Here is a 26,772-nt window from a genome sequence, read left to right as displayed (position 1 = left end):
TACTGCATCAGCAAAATATATATATATTTATATATATTTATATAAATATAAGGAAGAAATCCCCCTCTAAACCCTCTAAAATGTTCCTTAGTGTTTCTCTAGAGCTTATGGGGGTGCATGGGATGTATGTCTTCTTGCTCTTACATACATTTAGAGAACATGTTTTAATCTATTGGCTTCTTGGTGCAGTAATGCAAGATTGACCCACATTGGTGCCAAAGGCTTTGCTCATTAGAAGGAAGATGTAAAATAGTAATCTCCTAAACAGTGAGGCCAGCCTCACTTGAATTCCTCTGCAACCCTCTGGTCTACTACAAAGTTCATAATTGACTTCCAAATCGTGAGACGTTAAAAACAGGAACAGTACAGTAACACGGGGCATTACGCTTGTCAGTGTAAAGCATTCTTCACTAGTTCCTATCACAGTGCAGACCTGACTGCATTAAAATATGCTCAGGAGATTAGTCAGTGTTGTCTGTATTTGGTTATGGGAAAGGCTCTCCTTTTTTCATCCAAAGTGCATAGTGAGAACAAGTCAAAGCATTCCTCTTTTCAGTACGTGTTTGACAGTCTGATCCAGGCATCCTCCTGAGAATGCAATTCTGATGTCTTGCTCTTTTCCAAAATAAAGTCCCACAGTTCAGACATTCATCAGCCAGGTAAACAAACTTTGCCAGCAAATAAAAGTCCAACTATTGTAAAGAAAATGGATAAGACAAAGAGTACATATGAAGACCCAACCACTGTGTTGTTGGGTAATTTATATGGTTGACCTCCAACTTCACTGATGTAAAATCCTATTGGAAATATTAGGGCTGCCATACAGAATAGAATCACTGCAAAGAAAGAAGAGAAAAAAAAACGGTCACTGCTGTGTTAAAGTAAAATTATTTACTTGTTCATAGAGCAGTCCAGAAAAGCAAGCAAAGCATTCTGACCAAACTGAAGAGCTGATTCCAGTACCTAATTTGCTTGAAATGACTGAGGAGGCTTTATCTTGCTTTTAAAACACAGAATCATAGCATAGTTTGGGTTGGAAGGGACTCCCAGAGGTCATCTAGTCCAAACCCCCTATAATGAGCAGGGACATCTTCATCTAGATCAGGTTGCCCATGACTTTTTCATGCTGATTTTTTCAGTCTTCCCTAAGGTAACACATATTGCTGCTTTTTATTTTGTTAGTAAGGGACCCGTGTGCTGTCTTTTTCTTCCCCTTCTTGTCTCCACCACTAAGACACAGAACAAAGTGGGGATGCTATTCCCTGCTTCAGCTTCCCCACAAGTCAAACAGGCAACAGTAAAATCCACTGGCAACCTTAATCACTGGTTCCTGTGCAAGTCAGCAGTTTTGCAGCTGCTTTTGTTTCCAAGGTACATAAAACAGATTCAGGAGCTCGCCTGTCCCCTTTGGCCTTACCAGGACAAAGTTTCTAGTCTTTCCAAACCAGGAAATGATGGGCTGGAGCACCTCCAGTATTTTTAATGTAACTTCACTAATGCTTTTCCTGACTAAACACACATGCTCCAGTTTATCCAGCTATGGTGTTACCTGCCCATAGTAAAAACTTTAAAGGACTCCATGTTTATCCAAGATGAATAGTTTATCCCATATATCTCAATGCTCAAAGCTTATGATGTGCATAGCACAGGCCTCAGTTTTGAGGACAAAAGCACTCATGTTCCATAGAAGAGACTAGTTTGGGGCATGATCAATCTGAACTCAAAACGTGTCCAAGCAGAACTTGGGCATAAACAAAAAAGGATGGTTTCATGAACCATGGTCTACAACCGGAGCATCAGCTGCTCCTTGCTTTCAGGAAAGGAAAAAACCCAGATGTTCCAGGAGAGGGAGCTCCTGTCTCGCTTTTAATGTAGCAACACCTCAGAATATTTGTTAAAGGGGAAGAAATAGAGCACAAACAAAAACCGTCTGGCAATTGCATAGTTACTACACTCTTGCTCAGTCCTACCTCGCTAGGCCATCTATTAAAACGAAACCAAACAACTGGCAACCAGAGGTTAAACATTAAATAATCTGATAGGTTTTAATCTACACTATTATCGGTCCATGAAATTCGACACTACACAAACTAATCCTTAAAGAATGGTTAAGATACATTTGAAAAAAGGGAAACAACAGCTGGTCTATCTGAGGAGAGGAAGCGTGGGTATGTGCTTCTTGAGCACATCTGTGTAAGCATAGAAGAGCTCCACTCTTGAGTGGTCCAGAAAACAGAGGCTGATGTGTAATTAGTACCACACATGTACAATAAGTAACAATCTGAACAATATTCTGAGGGTAAGTCACATTATCATAACTCAGCACGCTTCCTATTACATCCAGTTAGTCCCTGATAAGCATTCCAGTTATTTACAAAACTTCTGCAACATTTTAACAGTAACACAGGAAATAGCTTCAGGATTCAGAAAACAACCTGCACTTCCAAGATTAAATCTCTGTTATTATATTCAAGAACCACACAGCTGGAGAAGTTCTGATGGATTCATGGATATGGCTGAAGAACAGATCTTTAATCCTCTCTACTAAACCGCTGTTCTTCGAGGTGTATTGGACATAGCACACCAGGTCTGCAACCTGCTAGTGGCACTGTGGAGTGTGTGCCCGGTGTCTCCTTGTGTTCTGCCCGGAGGCAGAAGGGTGCAGGCACCTCAACTCTCCATCAGTTCACAGCAGGACCAAAAAATAACTTCTGTGTGTGCAGAATGTTGATGTGCACACACATTTCACACATTCACTACACAAGTAACCAGCCATCTTTTCTCTTCCACTCTGCATCCTCACAGCGCACATGTTCTGCTATAGGGGTGTCCAAGCAATTTTCTTAGTGTGGTCCGAGTTTTTTAGTCTACTGAAATAGCAAATAAAAAATGGATTCATCAAAGTCTCTCTTGGATTAGGAAGCCTGGCAAAGGAATTAGGGCAAAGGTTTGACAAGTCATTAAAAAAAGACTGCATGATAAATTTAATAAGCAGCAGCAAAGGAGAAAATCCAATATAAAAAATTAATAAGGAGAAAATTCAATATATGAACTGGTCAGTTAATTTAGTGTATTTTCTACGAAGGAGGTATGTGAGCTAGAGGATAGGAATTTCTTACACAAGCTGTAGCCCAAATACAACTCTCCGTATCTGGTAGTACTAACTCAGTGAATTTCCAGAAACAATTCCTAGCAACCCATACAACAGAACCTCTTCCTCAAGAGTAGTTGCTTTTGATTTAAAATTCTTCCTTGGGTAGGAAAATTTGCAGAAAAGATACTTAATGACTACAATTTCTACTAACAAAAATATTTAGGTAACAAAACACAATTTCTAGACTGCTTCTGGATGGTGGCTGTCACAAAAAGATCTAGTTCCTGTAATTCTTTAGCTTGAAATCATTTTGAGCATCCAACGACAACTTCAAAAATCCAGGATACAGCATATTAAAAGAAGGAAAAAGCTATGGTCTAGTCTTTAGAGGATTCATCGTAATACCTGCTTGTCTCTTTAGAGATGGGTAACATAGAAAGCAGCACCTGGCACAAATCTTTAGTAACTCAAGCAGCACTTTATCACTGGGGAACACCAGGGATAGACATTTACATGATAGCTGCGGTTAATTAAAAATGTGATTACTCTGCCCCATTTTTACTTGCATTCCAAAACCCAAGGCCATCATACTCATCAACACTGAAATCCTCTGGCAAAACAGTAACAGACTATCTGGTAAGGCAGAAATATTTTTCTGTCCAGCATCCCCTCCCTTGACACATCTCAGAGAAGCATCTCATTCAGTGGTAACAGACACAGAATTAATTCCATTTCTAGTTGTAGCAGATGTTAAGAGACCAAAATCTGTGTATGATGTAAACAGATCTTGGGGGAACTCTGTGAATTCCTGCAACAGCCAAGGAATGAACACGAAGAAGGAATCTAATCTCCATTACATTGTATGAATTTGGTACTAAACAGGACTCAAACATCAGTGCTAGTTTTGATGAAACTATGCCCAAAGTTTACCAATCACACCAGAAAGAATACTGTGATTCTTGAAAAACTCTACAGAAACTGAAGGTAAACTTTCGCATTTGCCTTTAGAAGACTTATGTCACTCACACAATATTACCTGGAAGAAGGAAACATCTCTCCTCTCTACAAAGCTGTTTTGTAGAGAAACCAGAAAGACAAGTTTCTGTGTAGTAAAGTCACCCAGCTGGGGAAGGATGCAAACACTGTGCTAGTAAATACTCTCTCAGATGTTTCCCTTCAGAAGTGTATACGGGAAAGAGAATTGACAGATCAAACCTTTGTCCTTCATGTGTCCCATAGCTAACCAAGACAGACAATACTGCTCTCAGCAGTAATTCATATTTGTAAGTACATGGTTGAAAAAATCTGAAGGCACCCAAGATAACAAGATTACAAGCAGAAATTCCATGAAAAATATGAACTACACATTGCCACGTAAATTCCAGCATGAACTGGGAAAGAGTGACCCTCTTACCAGGCTCTCCTTGCTGCTATCAGAGTTGCAAGGAAAGGACTGAGCAAGAGGATTCCTTTGCCTTTAGATGATTTACTCTAGAACCCTTGCATTCAAAGGGAATGGAGCTGCCAGAGTCCCAGAGCTGCCTTTGGCAGTCCCAGCAGACTTCCCTGCCTGTCTAGGATAGTACATCCTATGTTGTGTTCAGAAAGTTCTGTGGGAAGAATATCAGCTAGCAGCCTGTGCGAAGCTGGTGAGTCTTGAAACTGCTTGCAGAAGAGATGTAATACAACTATGTTTTCCCTACCCCCTTCTACATGTTTTCATCTTATAGCGCTGGCATTCCACAGGAGGGACCTGTTCACGGTATTCCAGATTGACTCCACATGGTTTCCTAATACTGATCTACAAGTAGGTTACTAATTTTTGTGGCCATCTAATGAAAAACAGAAGTCACATCAACTTTTTGAAAAATGAAAAATACAGAACTTTTCCTCCCTTTCATTTTGGGGTTTTTAAGTCTCTCCTCTTACAAGTTAAGCAACAAGCCACAGTATTTCCCATTGTCATTAACTGGAATAAAAAGGTCACAGTTGTATGTGTTGAAGCTGACTACCCAAGATGTTGAATTTTAGAATTTCAGTGATGCAGAGATTGTATCTTAATAGAAGTACAAATAACTGACTTGCAAGAGAAAATATCAGTGTGTTTCATTATTAAACATCATATAACAAAAAGGCAAGTGCTGAAATGAAAGTGTCCTTCTATATTTAGTCTTCCAATAATGCATCTGTTGCAAGCCTAAAGAGATCTATAGAAAAAGAAAACAGCTTTAGAGTACCAGGCTTTTCGGCTGAACTAACCATCACAGTTGTAGAAAACTGAAGATGCAGGGATGTTACAACTGGAGATATTTTAAAATATTACAATATGTAAAGCCCAAAATACAAGCTCTGAATTAAGGAAAAAAACCCTTTGTAAGTATATTGTGATATTAACTGTTGATGTACAGTACTCCAAAACCCCATTTTACTCTAGAGCTTTGACTTCAGCTTACTGTAAACATCTTAATTTTATATGACATTTTCAGTTTAAACCCTCCCTGCATACATTAGACATACATGAAATATGTATATACAAACAAGGGTACTGGAAATCTTGGGATGGAATATTCAGTAATACTCTTGTCTGACATTTTAATCTTTCACCAGAAAATAAACTGAAGTCAATCACAACAGATACACCATTTCAATAGCTCCATTGTCTGCAAGAGCTGCACTGTTACTTTAATATGCTGTGTAGCAAAGTTGTCAGAAGGATGGGTTTGATTGTACAAGTGCCTCGGTGAAGTACTTTTTTTGTAGCTGAGCGCTTTTTTATATTATTCCCTTCCCCAAAACAAGGTTAAATCTCATTCATAGTAGATACCATTAGGTGTCACAGATGCCACAGAATTATTTATGCCTATGGAAACCACAAACTTGCATTTTCTAGTTAGCATTCACACTACCTTTAGTGGTATGTCATAATTCAAGGCAATTTTAAAGCCCTCAGGTTTTGAGTTTTTTCATGCAGTCATCCCCACCATTAAGGCACCATTTCACAGTTGGGCTAAGCCTGTAACACACACCAAGAAAAGGAAGTTTGAAAGTTATTCCCCTTCCTCACTGTATTTTTCTTTTGCACCGAAGTACCCATAGGATATGTTTCCCTGTGTAGAAGCATAGGGCTGCTAGAGAAGGCTCAGCTATGAGGAGTTGTACTAGTGCACATACAGAGCAGAATCAAGGGAGGCAATAAACACTGATACTCCTCCTTCCAGTTAGAGCACTGTTGCAGGTCACTTAGGGAAGCAAAAGTCTCAGTGCTGTGAAGCACAGCAGATGCTCTGCAGTGGGCAGTCCTCTTGCATAGCCAGTTAAGATGCAGATACTCTGAATATAACACCTACTGTGAGCATGAACAACTGAACCAGAATCAACCCCAAACAAGGTATTCATGAGACACCTGAAAGAGGGATGGATTTTAGACTTACTGCAGTAAGTCATATCTATCAAACTGCTGCCTCTTCCTTGGGGAGGCAATCTTTAGTCATTCCACTCTGCTAGGAATAAGCCTTAGATATATGGGAGTGGAGAAGAATGAAAGACTATCATATGCACAATTCAGGACTGACCTCCTCTATCCCTGCTCATTTTCTTAGGTCAGTTAATACACTGCCCAAGGAAGGTAAAAGGATCAGGCCTTTCTTTATCTCATCTTGGGCCCACATTCTATTACTCCCTCTCAATCACAGTCACTTAAGATACAAACCCCTTGATTTTTGAAGAATATTATATTTTCCTCAGATGTGGCATTTAAAGAGAAGGAATGGTTTGTATAGTAAGAGCCCTAAGCAGTGCTCCTAAACAACACTATAGTGTTACTGCAGACTCCACCAGTTTATCCTGTATACAGGTCAACTGTGAGGTTGAGGTCACTTACTTCCAGTGAAAGCTATCCAGCGGGCATATTTAGTAGCTTCTCTTCGCCAGTGGGAAGCCACCAGCAAACCACATGTGACAGTTAGTGAAATGATTCCCATAATGATGAAAAATAACGTAGTGACCCACTCAGGAGGCAGCCGTGGAGGAATACAGGTCCTGTCACGTCCATGGATGGTTTGACACTGTCGCACAAGGCCAACTGTGAGAGCACCTGAAAATACATAGCAGAGAGGCAAGTAAACTTTCAAAATCCTCTCTGAGGGGCGCTCAATTGCAAACCAAAGCTCAGAATTCTCCAAAAATGAGGGATTTTTTCTCTGATGAACCTCAGTAAGCCTTTCAAACTCAGGGGATGGGGGGGAGGGCATGCTTTAAGCATCTATTTTCATATTCTTTCATCACAGGCTTGCACAAGTTGAAGCAAGATGGCTGCAAGCTGTATCTGGTTCTTGAGTGGCAGTCAAGGTCTACTCAAAGGGATAAAGCACTCCTCTTCTATAAAGCCTGCCAATAACAGCTAAAGTGGCAACAGAGTTGTATGGAGGACCACTCCATCATCTGTGCAAGACGAAATACTTTTATCATCTAACAAAACGAGCTGCAGCCCCTAAAATGCCTTTAACTGTCAAATGCCTTTTCCCCTTATCTGTAAATACAGCTTTTCTCCTCAAACTCTTGAAGCAGAAACTGCGCTTGATTCATGCCAAAATTTTAAGAACATTAAAAAAAATCCAAACCCTATTCTTTACAGTAACTCTTTAAGAATCCCTCTATGCAAGAGGCTGGTCAATCCTTTTGACAGCTAACAAGTTACTACACACAAACTGGGATACCTATACAAGAGATCTATCAAAAAGATCCTAGGGAAAGGATGGGGCTGGTACAGGAACCCTAGATTTTTACATAAAATAAAGTATTTTCTATTAAATATAAAAAACTGACTTAAAATCCAATTCAGTGCTTTTTAGACTCATAAAGAAGCTTTTAATAAGCTTTAATAATGATACTATCTTTATGTGGAAAATTTTAACCCAAGATTAACATGCAAAATTAAAATCTATTTCTTTCAGTATCTTGTAAACATTAAGTCCTGTATTTCTTATTTTTTCCCCTTGTTCTGAACAGCTTTCCTAAGTAATCACAATTGTCCTTTATCTAAATCAGGAGCAAAAAAACAACAGTGGATAATACTAGAGTCAACATATTCCTCCACAAGTTATTATAAGTTAATGCTATTTTAGTTGATCTGTTTAAAACCCAAAGAAGGAAACTTAGAAACAATTACAGTAAGACTTGGAAGCTCAGGTATAGCATGTCTTTTGGAGGGAGAAACAACTATCATACTACTTTAACTTTTTTTTTTTGGGGGGGGGAGCATGAAACAAGTAAGCTAAGAGTCAAAAGGGTAACCAAGTCCTTGCACCCATCTCCTAGCACTCGGGAGCCAACTTCTGCAAGTGTTCAGATCCTGTCTGCTTACACCTCAGCAATCAGTAACAGCAGAATTAGTTTCTGAGCTTAGAGTCATTGGGTTAGGAGGCAGAATATTATCTTTTATTAGATGTAGCTCTTCTAATACACTCATAGAGGATGAGAAGAAACAAGAGCAAAACCATCACTGAATCAGTTCTGTTGAAGCGTTCCTGTAACCTGTTTAGACTACAATTTTTTAGCCCTAATCGTATACATCCTTTTAATTACGTATTTACCAACTGAAAGATTCTGAGATTACTTTTCAGATAAAAGTTGAAGTAAAATCCTTTAAAAAAGTGTCAGTTACAAACCCAACAAAATTGTCATTTTCTACTCCAAATATATAGCAATCACACCATTGCTGAGCACCAGGATTACACAAAATTGAGCCAGAATTACACAAGCAATCCTACACAGCTCACATGCCTGTGCAGTACACAGTTTTACATGAACTGCTTCTCAGTTGCTTTTTCATAGCCTGCCATGTTTTCATTTTACATCAGCTCCTGGGGCAGAGGGAAGATGTGCATGGGTCCTTAAAAGTCAAGCTCCTTGAAACACAAGCATTTTGCAGATCCTCATACAAAACACTAAGCAGTTTCCTGTAGTTTAGGGATAATGAGCCTATTCACTGCAGTAACACAGAACAGGAAATTAATCCCAATCACTCTGTAAGAATAGGATTTGATAATTTTACTATACTTGCAGTAGAAGTCAGGGTTTTTTTCTAACCTGCAATTCTAATCTAGAGAATGATTTCATAAAAATGACATCATACACTCAGCAGATGCTTTCTGAGTTCAGACATGCCTCCTGAATTCAGTGGCAATAATTGAGTGCATTTTTAACTTTGGCAAAAGCAACAGTGCTAAGAACCACTGTGCTGGACTCCATTCCACTTTGTATGTTAACTGAAACTGAAGAACAGTTGCTACAGATGAGCATGTATTAGAGACAACAAACTTGTGTTTCAGATGCAATTTGAAGTTTATACTGAAAACATTATCAAGTAATAAGAGCACATTCAACATGTTAGATTCAGAGAGAACCAAAGCTAAGCCCAGCAGTGCCATATTTAGATAAAACAGAAGATAACTCCGTCTTGAACTACTATTTTCCAGTGCAGCTCTTTTGCTGTCAATGTCTACTTCTCCAAAGGCTGATTTTCTAAAACATAACAAATCCCAAGAAACCCACAACTGAAAATGAAAAAGAATAGAACACAAATCTCAGAACTGTGAGTACCACAGTAGCACCCCTTTTGAAGACACAAGGATAGTTGCAAGAAATTACTCAGGGCAGGGTTTCCTAAACATCACTTCTGGTGCCCAGTTGTGTTGTTCCACTCTATTTTAATGAGAGTTTTAAAGCACCAGCAATTAAATTCAATAAATCTGCCATTCTGGAGGAAAAATACTGAACTTTATGGTTAAGCTTTTGCTACACATAGTATTTTCTCTGAACTCTGCTTCATGGATTACAAATTTGAAGTAGTTATTCCACATTCAAGGCTTTGAACCCTGAGTCTGCAGAATCTAGGGAGGCAAATGGAGAGCAAGAGAAGCTCTGTGAACTATTTCTAAAGGTTTCCCAAACGTAACTGGGAGAAAAACATTCATTATGTGGTTGTAAATAAATTTAAAGTTCATATGTAGGCTCACTTTACAGGGATACCTCACTTGTGTATATAAACTGGGCAGAAGAAAATTAAACCTCATAGCTGCTCCCATAGTGACAAATCTCCTGTTGAAGGCAGACTTCAACAGAAGTCTCTGGTGTGGAAACCCAGTATTTATTTGCTACAAAATTCAAAAGAAGAATGGGTTTACATGGCATTTTATTGCCTTGGTCCCATTTCAGAGCAATAAAGCAAACAGTTGCCAGGCAGCTGCCAACAAACTAACTTCTTCCAGAAAATCCTGTTTAACCTTTTCTAGTCATTATCTGTCTAGTCATATCTGTCACCATCCTTGAAAGGAGGGACAGAGATACTAAGCTGGATAGTCTCCTTCTGCCTATATTTAGCAAATAGTCCAACAGTACATCTCAAGCCAGTCACCAAGTTCCACTCTGATCCCTAGGTAAGAGGCTTTTAGTCATTCCTGCAGAACAATTCCAACATAATAGATGGAAATCTAAGCCTGTAACACAGACATAAAGCAAACAGCACAGCTGATGCTAACATATTAGGAAGCTTAAAGATGGATACAGCCTTAAACCACGTGCAGTGAGTAACCACGCCTGCCCATCCTCCACCTCCCAGTGCCCGTACTGCACAGCCACTGGCAGCTATAACAACCTGAGATTCAGGATGCTGCTCCCTTTCTCTTATATGTCTCTCTCTCCATAGCTTCAAGACTGGTATTATGCACATCAGTATAGCTAGTGTGAGAGGTGATTAGGATAGATATTTTAATTACTAAAAACTGGTAATGAGATGAGATTCAGCCTTCATCAAAACAGAGAATGCTGCACTGAACAAATGTCAGTCAAGTGGTCCTTAGTCTTTTCCAGTAGATCTATTTCCCAAAGTACCAGTTCATTTCAAACACATTAAACAACCTTCCAGTAGTGATAGTCTGACTGTAACCAGGACTCCAGTTTATACCAGTGAAAGATTTCATGATCATACCCCAACTCCTCCAGACCACCAGTAATGCTTTTTCTGACACTGCATATTTTCACCTGAATCAGTAACAAAAAAGTCTCTTTAACAAATATTTGGGAGCCTCACCTGTTTAACAATCAAATTTCACAAAACCATTGAGGGAAGACAGGGAACAGCACCAAACCAGAGAAGGGGAAGCCCTTGTATTATCCCTTCATGCTGAAGTGCCGCCACCACCAACCAACCCATGAGTCCCGCGGTGCTGTGTCATCCCTCTCCCGTTTCCGTGGTAACTCCAGAGCCATCAAGGAGGAATCACGCTACAGAGAAACAAAGATTCCTGCAGCCCTTCGCTCTCCCACCTCTCCACCACTTCTGAATTATTAAAAGTGGCCCAGCAATATCACAGCTGGAAAGCAGTAGCATAATGATGGCTGCTCATCTGTTACTTCATTGCTGGAACACACGGGATAAAGCATGGACACAGGAGAGGTGCCATTGCCATGAAGAGTTTACCACAGTATAAGAAGCAACTGATGTGGTAAAAGAACGATGTAGTGAATGAGGTGGGGCTCAAACGTTTGAAGGTCACAGAACTCAACAGCTATGCTGTAGCATGAACATACCAAAGCACGAATCTTCAGAACTGCTCTTGTACATACCGCTTGGGGTACCTGCTCCTCCTCTGTCCTCTCATACAGTTCCCACTTGACAATATCTTTACTCTTTCCTCTCATTTTAAAGAAAAATGTTATCCCTTGCATTTAAATGCCCCTGCAATCCTTTATATTCCTTGACAAGAGCTTCCTCACTTTTACCTTCCATATATGAACCACATCCTTAGCAAAATCCTGATTACCAACATTAAATAAATATTACAAGCCAATATGCCTAGTGGGGAGGTTAAAACATCCAACCGCTTGCAGACAGACTGCCTGCCCGCCCTCCCTGTCCTGATGAAATGGTGTGGTTCTGCTAGAAACCCCAGTTGTGACTGCCAGACAATTTCTGCTCAAACATGATCCTTTTCTTTAGTGTACAGTGGACTTCCTAAACCATCTTTACTATGTGAAGAGCACAGTTAACACAGTTGTTGGTGACGTAAATCTTAGAGTATGGCAAAGACACTGATAAGTTTTATGTTTTAGTAATGAGCACAGTACATGGAGCTGTGTTATTTGGGCACACTAAAACATTCATTGCTGCTGGTTAGGTAACAGTCACATCCCACAGAATGACATTCATAAAACAAGGGCAGCTCAGTTAAGCCATTCCCTGTAGCTCTTGTTGGGCCACACACATGGACAGGAGGAAATCAAGTTGTTCTTGTAAAGTTTCTAAGTTCTATGAAATTAATAAACTTGAATGGGAAAAGGTCTAGGTTCATCTAAGAGGAGGAACAGGCTGCAGCTGCCTAGTGCATCGCTGTAGCTTGCCACCCAGTCCAAGTGGAGACTTAAAAGGTTTAAAGAGAACGCAGTCATTTTGTCATGGCAGACCAATTTCCTGTACCAGTGTTAAGGATAACCATCAAGTTTATTTCGGCCACCTTGCCTTTAACATGTCTGCTGCTCCTTGCCTGCAACCAAGCCTCTCTGACAGAAGACCGCTTTCAAAGTCAGCGAAGCATAGCCGAGGAAGTCCTGACAGGAATAAACAACAGAGCATGGTAAGAATAGTTCCAATGCAACTGCCCTAACAGCAAACAAGGAGGAGGTATTTCTACAAAGAAAATTTTTCAAAGTCATCCAAGGAAGTTGGCAGTTTAAGTAGGATGTTTTCCAGTCCCACATATGGAATTTATTTTCCTACAGTGGGCACTTTACATGATATTACTATACAAAGAGGGAGGACAGAATGACTTCTTTAGGTTTACTTATATGTATTTTGTTTTGGGGAAAATTTCTATTAATTCTATATTCTAAGTATTGGCTCCTTAGAAACAGAGTACTCTCCCTTCAGCCTTTCCCAAAATCCAGGGAACTGACACTGCTGATCCTTCCCTGCCATAACCTAGGAGGTACTTCAGGCTACATATACTTCATTCTACTTATTCCAGTGTAAAACTCCGTCGGACATCAGGCCCTATACCCTCTCTTATGAGGAAATGAGTTCTGCTTAGACTAAGCAGTGCAGAAGGTTACTGAAAAAGCTATGCCTTTGCAGGATATGCACCACCTCTGGCGTGAAGAGGAAAAAGACACATTGTAAATCTGGGGAGAAAAAAGGAGGATTAATAACGCTGGGGAAGACCTCTTGATTCCAAAAGGCATGGTCCATGTTGTAATAGTTAAAATCATAAGGTCTCTTGTACATAAGGTCCCACTGAATGATGCCAACTGGCACAGCTCATAGAATTTTAAATGGAAAAGTCATTTGTCCTCATCTAAATTTTCAGCCATTCACCCATTAAAGCAATTTAAAAATGTTTATAACCTCAAATTAAGTCATCTCAGACCATTTTGTAAGATAGTATATACACATAAACTGCAGCTAAGAAACTAAGCAAGCTGAACACCCCTTCTTCCACTTTCTTGCGTAGGTCATTGCTGGAGAACAATATAAAACTGGCTTATACCTAAATAACTATAAAGGGTATATAAATGGATCAAAACATAAGAGGATCAACTGTCAGTTTCCAATGAAGTATGAGAATGCCGTATCTGCTACTGTTCTTGCATAAATAATTACTTCTTTTGTGAGGGATGGGGGTAGTTTGAATAGATGCTCTTTAGTACTTATGCCACTAAAATAACTTCGAGGTTACCATGCAAGTACAGCATTCAGGATGTGGCATGACAGATTGATTCTTTTACTGCAGATGTTCCAGTATGTTGTTCAGTTAGTAGATTAAAAGGCAACCAAGTTCAGACTTACTAAAATAAGATTTATGAACGTTAAAGGATGATCTAGAGAAAGGCTTAAAAGAATAACAGAGGATTAACTGCAAAGGCACAGAACATAGAGGAGTTCAAAACAAAAGGATTATAAATTATCTTTCCTATCCTTTGTATGCCAGATCTTATGGTTTTGGCATTCACTCTGATTTGTCTCTCAAATAATCTAATAGGTATTGTAACCCTGACAGAAAAGCTTTGGGAGTTTCTCACTCTGAAGCAGACCAGATGCAAGATAATTCGTATGTCTGCTGGATATTTAATGGTACAAAACAAACACTTAAAAGTATTCATAAAATGTTAAAAGGTCAGTTTTAATAAAGACTTAGATTTACTTGCAAAGTCCTCGCTATATCTGCAGTGTGTCTTTTAAGAGCCATTCAAGTCAATACTGCAAGATGGAGCATGTTATTATATAAGCTATTTCTCTTCTACTCCATTTATCTCCTTCTCTGAAATCAGAAAGCTCTCTCCCTTTCAAACGAACTCTGAAATGCACCATCCTTCTTGCTCTAGAGATATAAAGCGCGTTTCTCTGTTTCAGGAACTAACCATCTTTCTTAAAGATACTCATATTGGCAACAATAGGTGAGGTAATATCCCTAAGCTTAAAAGCCAGTTTATGCTAACTATGAGGAACCTACCAATAGAATGTTATTTAGCAATCTAATCTGCAGAGAATTTAATTTATTAGGTACCATTTTTTGCATTCTTTAAAACTCCAAAGCTTACTGGCTTTTAAACAGAAGAATTCTCATTCTGAAAGCTTAAACTCACTGTTAAAAGAGTTGTGGTATATGAACAGAAAGAGCCTGCCTTTCCCCATCTGGTGCCTGAGTTGTCTCAAAAGTTTTCAATTCAGTGTTTGCATCATGCCTAATTCAAACCAAATCCCCCTCCACAAAAACCACAAATTTCTCCTTCCCTCCTCCCACCCCCAAAGAGGAAAAATATAAAAGTCAGGGGCCATCTACTGGGAAAGATCCTTATGATTTACATGTATTAGAAGAGTTTATTACTACAGATGACAGTCATTATAATATACAAGTATTAAGCTGCTTAAATTGCAGGCATTTGGACCAGTAAAAAACAAGTTTATTTCTGAATTCCAACACGCAAGTTCCAATGCCGTGCTGCTTTTGTGCTGGGGTGCGGCTTTTGAATGCTTGGGGTTTGTTTTGCCCTTTTTTAAAACTATTTTTAGAAGAGCTGAACTGCCACACACTGAAAGATCTCTCCTCAGGCATCACCACAAAACAGCTCTCCTGAGGCCATAACAAAGGCTCTGCGTGTTTTCATGCATCACAGCCAAGAAATCTGCCTATGCTAAAGGTATTCTTTCCTACTTCAGAAACAGCATTAATTAAATGTTGGTACACAGGATCTCTAATAAGTTGCATCCTTCTGACTGGCTGTTTTCTGACACTGTAAGCACTTTCACAACAGGACAGTGTTGTCAGTGACTGATATCTTTGCAGTTTCTAAAGTGGCAAGAGCCTGGGGAGAAAAAATAAAAAAGAGAACTTAAAAAAAGCCAAAACAAAACTTGATGTTTTATTTAGCTAAAAATAAAAGAAAATTAAAAAACAAAAAAAACCCAAACACCAAAAAAAACCACAAAACCCAAAACATCCACAGTTATTTCCATTTTCCCGCAACCAAAATAAAGTTCTTCAAAGCTGACAAATTTCACTGCCTAAAAAGCTGAAAGATCAAAGGCAGTGTCAATATTTAAAAGTGAGTTTTCTAGTCAGCTACACCACTTTCATACCATATGTTCAACTGAACGCTAGAAGCTATGACACCTACAGCTGTTCTGCCATTTAACATCTGATGAGCTTGTGTTCTTTTTAACAGAGCTATATTTGGCTTCAGACAGAACTGTAAAATGAAACCTCTCCATCCAGTACACCACACAACCCTACCCCAACCTTCTCAGAAATTGTCTGCTGATCACAGTTCTATGGTTGATGCGCAGGCTCTTCAAGGCTGGCCAACCACCTACAGGAGCCAGTGATGTGAGGTGGCCAGACTGGGTCAGTAATGGCAGCACCAGAGTTTGCCACATGGTACTAACCCAGCACAACCAGAAAAACACAGAAATTATGGATCCTCGTGGTTTAGAGGATCACCTTACACATGGGTGTCTTATAAGGTGGTCTGTTCACAGTCTGGCAACAAGTGGACTTCAGAGCTCTCCATGTTTAACTCCTGCACCATTTCACCAAGCCAGTTCAGTTTCAAACTTAAGATGTCCAAGCAGGTCAGGACAGATACACCAAACCCCCAAATCACACCAAGTACAATATCCTATATTCACAGAGACAAAAATAGGTGTCAGCATTTCCTCTGGCCTAGCAACAAAGGTAGGGAGAAAATTCAGGTTCTGGTCCTGCCCTCAAGATTGTACATTTTATCAAATGAAATTCAGCAGGAATAAGGATCATCTTCCTCTGTCATAACTGTTGCAGCTTTGCGCTGATCTCAGCTTGCATCAGACATGCTCCAAGGACACCCACTGATCTGGCTCCTCCATGGCCTTATGAATCACCCAGTGGTGTGAGGTGAAAAAAGAAGTGTTTAAATGCCTTTGGGCATTCATACGGTTAGAAACAGACTTGCACATTTTGGTTGTCTGGTCTGCAAACACTCAGCTAAATGCACCTTATGAGCACATAATGCTTTCTTAAAGCTGAGCCTAACTTTATCCTGGTCCACTGCTAAGAGAAAATTTTAGGCCTACACTGCCAGAAGGTATGACAGACCTTCCTTAAGGGCATCCTTAAAATGCTCAAAAAGCAAATAAAATGTAGTAACAATTTGGTGGCAATTTCTTTAATCACATAACTGACGGCAGGATTGTATTTATAGCAATGAAGCCACGAGAGGGGAAGTTTCCAGGTAGAAGTAATACCTTTTATTAGAACCACTGGAATAGGTGGAAAATGAAGCACATTTCTGATCTTGCAGGCCCTTCTTTGGACACACAGGCTTCCCCAGGCCTACTAATAGGATATAAAAGATACTATCTCTACTAGACTTCCTTTATTCTATAAAGTACCTTTGTCAATTGAAGAATGGCACCTAAAATGTCCCAAGATGTATTTCATTGCAACAAGAGTAACATTTCAAGTAGAATAAAACCTAGCCTTAGTTTTTATTCCTAAAGGCACTTTGTGACTGTTGCCCAATCTGTGTGTGACATGCTTCTAACCAGAAATACAGGTTAAACTGCACTTTAAATTGGAATTAGGTACAGAGCCAACAAAGAATTTATTCTGTAGGAGTAATGCTTTAAGCGCTGAAAGACCAACTGACATACAACTTAACTAACATACAATGTGTCCTCCGGGACAGCCAGCACATTTCAGCTCCCCCCTGCCGGTACAAAAGGTAGCTTAAACTTTTCAGGCAAACTGGAAAAAAACCCTAACTACCTTCTGCAGTAATAATTCTAAAATGTAGGCATTTGCCTGCTATTCCCATCACAACAAGAACATTAAAACCAAAGAAGAATGGGAAGGCAGGGAGCATATTCAGGATTTATTTTCTTGTAGGGCAAGTCCTTGTTTTAGAAGCATCCATAATTTAAGCTTGAATTATTTAGGCAATTAACAGGTGCTGTCTGTGTGCTGATAACACTTTCTGCCTTATCACAAATCAACATCTACAAAAATAGACTGTAAGAGTCTGAAGACTTCTTTTTTTTTTCCCCTAGAATAAAAGAAGACAGACCACTCCTGAACAGTTAAATGGGCACTTTACTGAAATAAAATACAACTTTATCTTAACAGCAGGGGTCAGTCCTTTCTGAACAAGTGGGACTATTCTTAAAAAGCAATCAGATGTCATACAGTGCTCCAAAGAGCATATCTGTTAACATACACAGTTGTTATACTCACATTGTGAAACAAGAGGCTCTCTAATTTTAGATTCAATATAAACATCCAAGAAATGCTCTGTCTTTATAACCGGCTGCATCTTACTGAACATACTCTTATAGAGAGCATTTACTTCAGATTATATTGGGTGTAAGTCAACAGACTCCCGATTGTAAAACAGCAACTACTACTTCTCACCTTCACCATTTTTCATGTATTAAGCTTCAGGGTGCTTTTGTACTTACCAAGTGACCCAGTAATATTCCACTGAAAGAATTTATGAGACCACACTGGAAATTCTTGGCCATTCAGTCTTTTCAGTTTTCCTGTACAATCTTATTGCATAGTTTTTTAATTGAATTAAGTGTGGGTTTAAAAAAAAGCACAAAGTGAAACGTGTTTCTTCCCACATGAGTTTCTACAATGGAGAGCTACATCATTAATGCATGAATTTAGGTGCATGATTAGTTTCAGAGCGGAATTCAACCTGAGGAGAAAAACAATTATTTCTTCACCCTTTTAACTTCTCTTCCCCCACAGCACGCAATGCTCACAATGCTCCTCGCATCAACAGACACTGAAGATGCAATGCATTTTCTCCTCTACAAGAAAAGATACCAGAATATTCCACTGTGGTAGTTCTGGAGCTGATACTTCCCCTGACTGTGGGAATACTGCTGGTCATTGTCAATGCTCAAGAAAAGAGATCTCTTAATGTTGCAGTTAATAATATTACTATTTTGTACAGAAAAGACTGAACATTAGAGCAAATTTTCAACTCAAACCAGTCACCTTCTATACAAATTCAGCCCTTAGGAAACTTGAGGTCCATGAAAACCTTGTCTTCAAGGTCAATTGTCTTCACTTTGCTTTGTTATAAAGACATTATGCGTGAAGCTCATACTGATGAAGTTACAAATAGAACTGTTCCCTCTTACTTGTACATTTGCCCTGCCTATCACAGAAGTCAGGATCCATCTCATTTCAGATGCATACAAAGATTTTATTGCAGAAAGCAAGCAGTTTCACCAAAACATCCTAATAACATTAGCATGTATGGCATGAATTTGAGAAGTGCAGAAAGAATCTAGATTCAAAGCAGCTCTTTTGAAGTATTCACAGCAAAGCAGTTCCAAGTCAAACAATTCTCTCTTATTCTGATCATATACCTATTCCTTAAAATATAACTAAATTACACTGCTGCAAATAACTGGAAGCAGTCACAGCAAGAGAAGCAGAAATAAGGCAACAACAGCTTAGGCAATGATTGGCAAGCAAGAGAACAGGAAATCCAGTAAGAACTGCAACACTATAAACTTGGACGTCAGCTCAGTGATGAGCACTACAAAAGTAAACTACTTGACTTTACTGCCTAAGAACACTGTTACCTGATTACTAAATTCTTGGATGTGCCAAGCTCAGAGACACGTCAGCCCTACTAACGCAGTGTCCAAACAACTGCACAAAGAATTGCTCAAGGTAAAGTTAAAGACTTAATGTGAACTGTCCTTCAACTGGACAAATACTTAAACATCTAAGTGTGTAATTACTATACCTTGAGAGTCTGTCATCCTTAATAATCCCAAAGTGTTCTGTAATTTATGGCACAGAACTCAGCTACCATGAAGCTCCTGGGTAGCAGACAACTGTTGCTTATCACACTACATTGTGTGGATAGGAAATGCCGGCTTCTGATACTGTAGTAAATCCCCGAGAGGCTTTTGATGCCTTCACAAGGGAGCATTATAGTTCATACCAAGGACCCAGACATAATAGACTATGTTTTGCTCAAAGAGAAGAACTAGTATGTACCCTGAGGAACTCTGAACCTTTAACTCTTAGCAGCTAGTGTTTCATACTGGATTAGTTCATCCCACAGAAAAACCACCACAATCAGGCGCTGTTTCCCAAGGTACCAGAGAGACAAAACTCTTATAGTCTAACTCTATTTGCAAAATTAAAATAAATAAATAGATAAAAACAAACAAAAAATAGACCACAGGTTAATACATCAAACAGGTACTCAAATATAATAGGAATAAAGCAAGAGCTCCAGCCTGAGAAAGGATACAACTTATGACTAATAATTCCATATAGACTCCTGTGGAATTAGGCCAATATAAGTACTTTGCCAGTCAAATGCTCTAGCTTGTTTCCCCTCTCCTTAAAATAGACACGTACCCTGCACAGATCCTCTTCTTGGCCATATCTCCAGTTTTTCAGATCTGTGTGTATCTCCATCAGTCAGAAGCTTGGGGAAGAAAAATGAGATTGAGCAAAGCAGCTGGAGCACACATAAGGGGATGGCTGCAGAATTACCATAGAATTTTTTCCTGCATATAGCCCCCAATAAAAAAAAAGACCTTGTCTATCCCTAAATTTTTGGGCACTGTGAATTACAGTAAGAACTTACAATTATGTAATAAGAAATGGATTTTTAAATTTATAATTGTATAAACTATAAATTTATAATAATTTATAATTCCCCCAAATTACTTTGTACAAGAAATAAAACCAGCCTCCATATTGTATTTGTTCCACCACACTACAAATGTAATTTTGTATTAGATTTTAAAATCAATAGCAGCATTTAACCTGGGCAGGCTCAAATAACCAGGCCAACACAGCCCTCTTTCATAAGCTTCTTCCTACACTTAAAATAGTTCCTTATGTTTAAATGTTGAGTGGTTGAGCTAGCACAAAATTAATTCATGACAATGCCTTTACTATTGATTGTTCTTGTGCCTTAAGGCCTGATCAACAACAGAACCCAAGCACAATTCAAACACTTTGTCAGATTTTATGCCCATGTAAAAGACATCTACAGTCACAAGGTGGAATGGAAATATTAAAAGACTGCACTGACACTCCCAGTCCAGGCACACCTATGACAGACTGCTGTCATTAGAGTATTCAGGTTATATGGGGTTTAGCTTTTTTGTCAGTCTTTACTAGTTCTTTCCTGGGTTTTGCACTGCTGTTTTTGAGGCACTGGCAACATCTCTGAAACACAAAAACACACATACTGTTAGCAGGTTCTGCACCTTACAACAGGTCCTAATCCCCTCATGGTCCAGATCAGCAATGTATCACAAAGGACCACTTTTCCCTCCTTGTTTACACACCTGTAGGCATCTACCACAAGGAAGGTATTCTCCTAAAAATTATGTTTCAGAACCTAATTTTATCACTCCCATGTTCAGTGTTAAACATTATCTATTTTGCTGGACTAAAGATTGCTCTATACCATGATTTCTCCAAAGAGGAGCACTGTACAGCAAGAGTTTCTCAGCACAAGCCCTAAAGGGAAGAAGTGGCAATATGCCATACTAATTTTTACATATGACTACTTTTTGAGTAGACGACTGCATTTAGAACAATAATGCTATCTGGAACTCAGGCTTACACTCTCTTTTAAGGTGTTGATGGTTTATTTATTCTATTCTATCTATTCTACTTAGAAATACTGGTTCATTCCAGTACCTTCATGTGGTATAGGTTTATTCCCTGCATAGTCAGTGCTCCAAGTACAGAAAAATGTTTCTGTGGCAATATGGTCTCAAGCTCAGCAGGAGCCACCAATCATTGCTTGGTTCTATCACCTTATGATACTTCATTAAGCTGATGCCATCAAAGCTACCACTCCTGTTGGAGCCATGGAGCAAAATTCCTCAGGAAGAACTATCACACACAGAGGAATAGCACTGAACAACAGTAATTTGTCACTCAGTACTAGGCAACTTATTTCACAGGAGCTGGGAGTTAACTGCTTCAGGAGGGATGGCTTGCTGGGTATAGCTTCCTCTTCTGTAAGACTATAAATAACACAGAATCTGGAATCACACTTCACAAACATAAAATGCAACTGAGTATGCAAAATGAAGAACTACACATAATACTTTGGAAGGTATGTGGAAAGGCAGCATTTGTTAAAAAGAAAAGACAATTTAAAATGAATGGCATATCGTAGATTCACAATTTACTATCATACAGTTGCTTCATGGCGTGGAACAGAAGGCAGTTTAAATTAAGAGTATAATTCCTGACATAAGTGACCTTGATGCTTATGCCACAGATAAGAGATGAAATTGGAAGCTTTGATGAACACTAGTATCGCCCAAGTCAGCACTGTGTGCAGACTCTGAGTGGCCTCGCTATAACATTATACCATGTGTCCCGTTTTGGTGCATGTATCAGCATAAGCGGATGTGATAAATACTTGCTTTAGAAATTACCCATCAGGGTTTAGCAGCCTTAAATCCTGACATCCGTATTAGCTTAATGACTGCTATAAAAAAGGTACAGGTTGTTCTGTAAATTGGAATCAAATGAACAATCATGCTACATAGGAAGGGATGACTAAGTCATATAAACAAAGTGAAAGCTTCACTTTCTGAGGGGGGATTTTATTTGACTAAATTATCCTCTTGAATTATTTGACCTATCCTAAAAGCATTTCAAACTGTCAATCCCCCTACATGTACAGCTTTTAACATGTCTAATTTCAACTGTGCTTACTGCTCACACCCTTTTCCCTACAAAAGGGCTGGGAGCTGAAGCTAAAGCAACTTCTATTCCCCCTCCTCCCATATTGAAGACAAAATATCAAAATCATTAAAGACCCTCCCACACAAAAAAGGAACATATGGAGACAAAACTATCAGCTTTTAAAGTTCATCACAAAATAAGCTTAGAGATACAGGAGCAAAATTCACTACTACTGAAATCAGTGGGAGCCTAGGCACTGGCTTAAATTAAAGGCAACTCTGTCCTTATTTCTCACATCAAATATCAGTTTGACAAGGAAAGGATGTCAGTGCAAGAATGCTGAGAAGCCTCTGGTTTCCAGACTGGAGTTATCGCCTTCTGTACCTGCACAACACAAATAATGAAACCTCACTGACAACTCTCTGAAAGAAAAAATCAATTTAATTTTCATCTTTCCTTTATCATCTTAAAGATGTATCAAATACCTGAAGCCAAATTAATGAGTAATTCTTACAAAACTGCATAAAGAAAAAGCACCCAATAGAGACTTGGACCCATGTCCACAGATGTGTAGTTCCTCTGGCCTAAAGAAAGATAAGCATCTGAAACCTTCAGTGATCTCAGCTGTAATCTTTTGCTCATAATTACAGTGCTGGAGAGGAATTTTTAAAGCCAACATTTTTCAAACTGTAAAACTTATCTTTAAGAGTAAGCTTTCAGAGACTGATCAGCCCTTCCCCTGTATCAACTTCCCCAGAACATAAGCTCCTTAAAAAAAAATAAATTGAAAACAATCTAGATTTTTCAGAAAAGCATTAAAGCCACTGATTTATTTTGCTACCCAATTTAGCAGAAAATCATCATTATCTCTGGAGTAAGATGTACATATTGTTTAGCATTCAAATCAGAACAGCTTGCTTTCTTTCCTTGAAGCCCAGGTTCCCAACCTTAATAGCTGTAAACAGCTCTGAATGAACCAGTGCAGTGCTGCCTTCCCAGGTTTGCCAAGACCTCTGCTCTATGCAGTTCTCAAAACAGCTGCAGTACTGAGATGACCAAGGTGTTCCATGCTGTCTTTCAGAACCCTAAGGACAGCAACCAACAAGAGAAACTCCCCTTTTCTCTTTTATATTAGGCTGATTTGTGGAAGGAGAATCTAGAATAATCCCCATAGGAGATGAACTTAAGAACCCAGAGGTAAAACAAAGAAACATTTTCTTTCACCAAATAGTTTCTTTTGCCAGCTGAAAGCAGGATGCTTCAAAAAGCCCTGTACTTCTTAGTGGCAGATATGGATGTTGGATGGCTTGAATGTGGTCCAAGCATATTAGCCTGCTGAGAGCACTTGAATCTCTCTAGCAGCTGGGACAGGGCTCACCATCAGGGCTGTGTCCTCCTGTGCCATACTTCTCTACAGCAGTCTCTGGGTAATGAATGGCACTCATAAAAGTATTTATCTCATAATTCAATACTACAGTGTTTGCCACAGGAAGTCCTTGACTCAATGGGCATCCTCACACTTCCTTTCTTTACAATTTGGGCAAAAGGCTCAATTTAGGTCTAAGTACTATAAATATACATTTATATTGCTTTCAACCAGACATCTTAGAGTGCATCAAATCTCACACCAATAAAAATCTCCAAGAGAGTCACTAAGGAAGGATGACAGCTAGTTCTCCTTTACAATTCTACCAAGTCAACAATTCGTTTGGCTTCAAAATATAGCAAAGAAAAACACTTAGGTCTGTCAAAACATTATTTGACTAGTGAAGTCCTTCAGAAACATCACAGATTTCATGTTTGCCAGCCTAATTAAAACTGTTATGTGCACCCCTAAAAGGAGTACAGGTCCAAACCGGCAGATTAATTTTAAGTAATTATCCATCAAGTAACTAAGAATTTATGGTTTCCAGGTATAATATTTCAGAAAATGAGTTTTGCATTATAAAGAGATACTAAACTTTTTTCTTTAATGAAGGATATAATGGGCTCTGCTTAGCTCCCAAAAGACCTCTTCCCCCCCCCCCAGCACCTTCATCAGAATAGTTTTTGTTCTTTCCTCTCAACACAGGCAGAAAGAATCCAGCATTTTACAGACTGCACAAACCTTACAGGATCTGTTAACACGAGGCAGGACTTAATAAAGTCATACTTAAATATTTAAAATGAAGATTGTTTTACTTGACTTCAAGCCCCTAAAGAAAAACTCACTACTGCAGTACTTCTACTAGGTGGAATTGTAAGAGGAAAGATCCAACTGTTTTATATAGCCATAGGCAAGAAGAGCACCATAATTAGCTATAGGAGGAATGCTAAAGTCATCTTGAGTTCCTGAATGCTGCACTTTGGGAAGGAAAGGGACTCCTTTCTCTCCTCTGGACCACATATGAAAGGCCAAGTTGCAGCCTAGGTAACAAGAAGCAATTCAAACAACCATAAGGATAACCTGGTCAGAGGGAATCAATCAACCCCTAACAGTCATCAGTCCCTAACAGCCGACATTTCCAGTAATCTACTTCATCACAATAAAGGAAATATTACTCCATTTGAACCAGTCTGATCCTCTTACACGCCTGAATATTAGGCATGGAAGATGCAAGACAAAACAAAGAAAATTCTTCAAACCCTCTGCAAGAATGTATCACAGAAGCCTTTACCCCAAGAGCACTTTTCTCTATTCTATACCTGTGGTTTGCTTGGAAATTGTCAGTTTGGGAAAAGATGATTAACATAGTTTCATCTGTTCATAGTAAGGATGGCTTTTTTTCCTGACATAGAGATTTGGGTTTCTCTCTGGGACATGTGATGAAAGAGCAGCCCTCCTCCTATTCTCTCTCCCTGCTCCACTGATCAGAACATGCGGGTCCTTATCAACAGGCTGAAATAAGTTGTCATGCAAACAATTACATCATTAGTAAAAAGACAAACACACAAATCCTTGTTCTCTAAAAGAAAGCAATGTCACATTCTAAAATAAAAAACACATGGGATCTAGGCTTAAACGCTGATAACAATCAGCATGCAGGAAATATTCTGGGGGGAACTGAAAAAAAGAAAGACGAAGGAAAGCAATATCTTCCCTGCAACAAAGGAAGCATCAGTATAGTTCGAAAGAATCAAAACCTGCCACAAATGTCCAGACACTGATCCGCATTCCCTGTCCAAGGTGACTGAACCTCCGAGGCGCAGGCAGGGATGCTGCCCTGGACCTCCGGCAGTACAGACAGGGGAGAGGCTTCAGGGGCATGTGCAGGACCCCTTGGGAGACACGGCTCTGGGACCAGCAGCCGGGAGGCAGCCGGGGGCACCGGTGGCTCTGACCGGGCAGCAGGGTCCCACCAGCTCTGACCCAGAGCCTCGCCCATGGCCACATCGGGGGAAGCTCGCCCTAAGGACGGAGCCAGGAGCCCCCTCGCAGCTCCAGCCCCACAGGGCCCTCCCCGGCCACCTGCCCACCCCACCCCCAACCCCGCTCACCCGCAGACTCGCCGGTGTTGATCCAGTCCGGGTTCGCCAGGCTGGCGATGGCGAAGATGTCGGCGGCCAGGAAGAGGCATCCTGAGATGATGGTCAATTTGTCCATCTCCTCCGGCTCCGGCCGGGTCTGCTGTGAGGGCGGCCGGTGTCCGGGGCCTCGGTGCCTCATTTTGTCACGTCTGGTCCCAGCAGTTGTCCCGCATCCCGGTCTCCAAAGGTGTTTTTCAACTGAGGACCACGGGCATCCCTCCTTTATACCTGCACCTGCTCGGACACCTCAGTGCACTCCGGGAGGGCTTGCCCTCCCCCAAGGGAAATCGAGAATGGGCAACTTGGTGGGCACTGCATAGAGGGTTGAGGAACGATCATAAATTTATTGTTTCTCTTGTCACTATCATGCTGTCCCTTTGAAACAGCGGGCGTTAGCTTAAATTTCAGAGTTGCTCCTGTAAAACCAGGGAAGTGGACAGACTGATTCATGGAGGTTCCTCCAGGCCTTTCACGACTCTGGAGCACCACAACAGCACTACATTGCATTGCTGTCTGTATTGTATGCTTGGGAGAAAACCTAGTTCATCCTGACTAGAAAACTTACCCAAATAGACCGATTTTTGGTTACATGCTTGTCCATGGATTTACTTGTATTGAAGCATGGGGGAATCTGTAGCCAATAAATGAACTAAGCAGTAAATGTGAGAAACCAGCCGGATTCTGGCCACAATAACTCTGTGCCTTTGACATTGTCATTCTGGCATGGGAATGCTGAACTCAATCAGTTTAGTAGGCCTCATATCTACAGGTAATGGGAAAAATATCTAATGTTTGCGTATTTTTTTCCTTCTAACAGCAAACACCTTCTTGTTTATTTCCAGAGCGGCATCACACTCCAGAAGCCAAGCGGGCAACTATCTGAACTCTTCACGTAAGTCTTTTGTGTAGATGGAAGGCTATACAACCAAAATGGGTATGTTA

General features: G+C 39.9%; 1 protein-coding gene across 2 annotated transcripts; it reads right to left on the bottom strand.

Moving 5' to 3' along the window:
• On the bottom strand, positions 1–25,916 carry MOSMO (modulator of smoothened). Of its 2 annotated transcripts, none has more exons than XM_057416887.1 (3): positions 25,801–25,916; positions 6,975–7,187; positions 1–836 (listed from the first exon to the last, which is right to left on the bottom strand). In XM_057416887.1, exons 1-3 carry the CDS (start codon positions 25,904–25,906, stop codon positions 652–654), a joined length of 504 nt encoding a protein of 167 aa, XP_057272870.1. In that variant the 5' UTR covers positions 25,907–25,916; the 3' UTR covers positions 1–651. The 2 variants fall into 2 exon arrangements, with proteins under 2 accessions (XP_057272870.1, XP_057272871.1); XM_057416888.1 differs by lacking the exon at positions 1–836 and adding an exon at positions 5,042–6,107.
• Between the last annotated feature and the right edge of the window lie 856 nt (positions 25,917–26,772).

The sequence above is a fragment of the Pezoporus wallicus genome, unplaced genomic scaffold (assembly GCF_028554395.1).
Source record: "Pezoporus wallicus isolate ANWC-B61680 ecotype Strahan unplaced genomic scaffold, APGP_CSIRO_Pwel_v1 scaffold_7392, whole genome shotgun sequence".
Taxonomy (NCBI): domain Eukaryota; kingdom Metazoa; phylum Chordata; class Aves; order Psittaciformes; family Psittacidae; genus Pezoporus; species Pezoporus wallicus.
Note: the sequence above shows the minus strand (reverse complement) of the source record. Positions and strands in the feature narration are given on the sequence as shown.

Bases quoted from the DNA above. Each gene is read 5' to 3' on its own strand.
- MOSMO (XM_057416887.1), bottom strand. From the start codon at position 25,906: ATGGACAAATTGACCATCATCTCAGGATGCCTCTTCCTGGCCGCCGAC. The intron at 7,188-25,800 runs GTGAGCGGGGTT...ATGTATTTTCAG, and splicing joins CAACACCGGCGAGTCTGCGG to GTGCTCTCACAGTTGGCCTT. The intron at 837-6,974 runs GTAAGTGACCTC...CTTTCTTTGCAG, and splicing joins CTGGATAGCTTTCACTGGAA to TGATTCTATTCTGTATGGCA.